Source organism: Salvelinus sp. IW2-2015, unplaced genomic scaffold (genome assembly GCF_002910315.2).
Source record: "Salvelinus sp. IW2-2015 unplaced genomic scaffold, ASM291031v2 Un_scaffold3083, whole genome shotgun sequence".
Lineage (NCBI taxonomy): Eukaryota > Metazoa > Chordata > Actinopteri > Salmoniformes > Salmonidae > Salvelinus > Salvelinus sp. IW2-2015.
In genome coordinates, this window is record NW_019944374.1 from 36,577 (window position 1) to 38,695 (window position 2,119).

The 2,119-nt window shown below is 42.6% G+C and overlaps 1 protein-coding gene across 1 annotated transcript in view; it reads right to left on the bottom strand.

Annotated features, from left to right (window-relative positions):
• The window catches only part of LOC112075317 (integrin alpha-V), a 34,080-nt gene that overhangs the window by 9,153 nt on the left and 22,808 nt on the right, over positions 1–2,119 (bottom strand). Inside the window, exons 4-6 of the mRNA XM_024142332.2 lie at positions 1,728–1,820; positions 1,278–1,357; positions 384–464 (exon numbers count right to left, since the gene is read on the bottom strand). Of these exons, the coding sequence (XP_023998100.2) occupies positions 384–464; positions 1,278–1,357; positions 1,728–1,820 (254 nt within the window). The remainder of the gene's footprint in view (positions 1–383; positions 465–1,277; positions 1,358–1,727; positions 1,821–2,119) is intronic.

The window sequence follows — 2,119 nt, forward strand, 5'->3', positions numbered from 1 at the left end:
TATTGTGGTTGTGACCTCCCACCTGCCCATTATTAAGGTAGGAGAAGATGTGGTTGGTGACCTCCCACCTGCCCATTAGGGTAGGAGAAGATGATGTGTTTGGTGACTCCCACCTCCCATTTAGGGAGGAGAAGATGTATGTTGGTGACCTCCCACCTGCCCATTAGGGTAGGAGCAGATGTATGTTGGTGACCTCCCATTAGGGTAGGAGAAGATGTATGTTGGTGACCTCCCACCACCCCATTAGGGTAGGAGCAGATGCAGGAGAATATACTAAAGTGAAAAAACATTCTTTGCACACTTCAAGTAGATGATATTTCTGTACTTAACGACTAAACTTCTGGTCAGTAATGACCTTCGTTGGAGAAGACTTGTTAACATACCCTCTGATATCAACATTGGAAAGAACAGCCAGCTGTGTGATGCTGGAGACCAGACTGCTGCTGCTGTTGAACTGGTTGGAACTGAAAGACAATATTATATTATTAACTCATACAACAAGACCAGATCGTGAAAACATCAGATAAGCAGTTTACACAGTACAGGTTGACGCTAAAACACAAAATGTCCACAGGGTGGAACCATTGCATTGTATTGTAACTTTTGTCCATGATTTTGAACTGGCTGCTAAAGCCTCATAAGAAATATACAAAAACTCCAGACAATTCCACCACAAGACACATGTGCTCTCAACTATATTCTAAACAATTTAACAATGACTTTGATCAACAGAATATAGTTTTTTTTAGAGAGGACCGGCGTGACCTTGGGATAGCGGGAGAGTAAACGAGAGGTATTCCTTCATAACAACAAGGACAGACAAAGGATACAGCTACTCTGTCATTTACATGCTCCTTTCAATCCAACCAGGGAAAACAGAAACACCATGTTTTTTTTTTATACATTTGCTCTTGTCAAAGTGGTCCACTATAGGAAGTAGGGTGCAGTTTGGGACACACATTTAGTCTCACTGTCTGTTACCACAGAGTCAGGACGTGTGTGGGAGAAAGTACTGGGAGTACTGGGAGTCTCTTCTCTAAAAGGTCTTCTCTAAATTAGGTCCTAACGTTATGACCATTCGACGATGTGTGAGACACCGTTTCATTCCATTATTTATACACGTTAGGCTCATTAAGATTTAAAAGTCTTGCGAAAGAGACTTGTATACATACCCCAGTTGTTTGAAAATAAAGCACAGGAAAAAGTAATTTTATTTCCAAAAGCCACACCTGTAAGAAAGACTGTTTTCTGAACCCGTTTTGTTACCAGCTCATTACCTCTGTATCTGCAGGTCAAACTTGACAAACGTGTCCTGCTCTGAGAGCTGATGAACACTGAAGCGGAGTCCGGCCAGCACCTAAAGACAACATCACACCATCGGGATCATCACCATTCTGATTGTAAGTCTCGTACTGCGTTTATACAGGCAGCACAATTCTGAAATGTTTTCCAAAAATGTTTTACTTTTGATCAATCAGATCTGATTTATTTTCTTCCAATAAATGATCAGATTTGGGCAGCCTGTGTAAACGCACCTTCTGATCAGAATCAGAATCATCTTTATAACACCAAGTACATTCACATGTACCAGGAATTTGAACTGGGGAAATGGTGCTGACTAGGTGTCTAGTCAACCACCAACATAGAAATAGAATYCCTAGAACAGACATCGCCCCCCCATTCAGGTCAACGGGACGGATACCATCTGCATGCTCCCATCCACTCACCTTAGTTCCACCTTTCATGGGGTTCCCCAGGTCACACACCACCACCCTGGTCTGGTTCTCTGTCTTGTAGGCACAGGACAATCTAGACAGAGTCTGCAAGGGAGAAAGCGACAAAATGCATGATACTATGTTAATGTTGATAGCTAGTCACTTTAACTATACCTACATGTACATATTACCTCAATTACCTCGACTAACCCACATTGATTCTCTACCGGTACTCCCTGTATATAGCCTCCACATTGACTCTGTACCGGTACCCTCTGTATATAGCTCCACATATGACTCTGTACCGGTACCCCCTGTATATAGTCTCCACATTGACTCTGTACCGGTACCCCCGTTATTATGCCTCCACATTGACTCTGTACCGGTACACCTGTATATAAGTC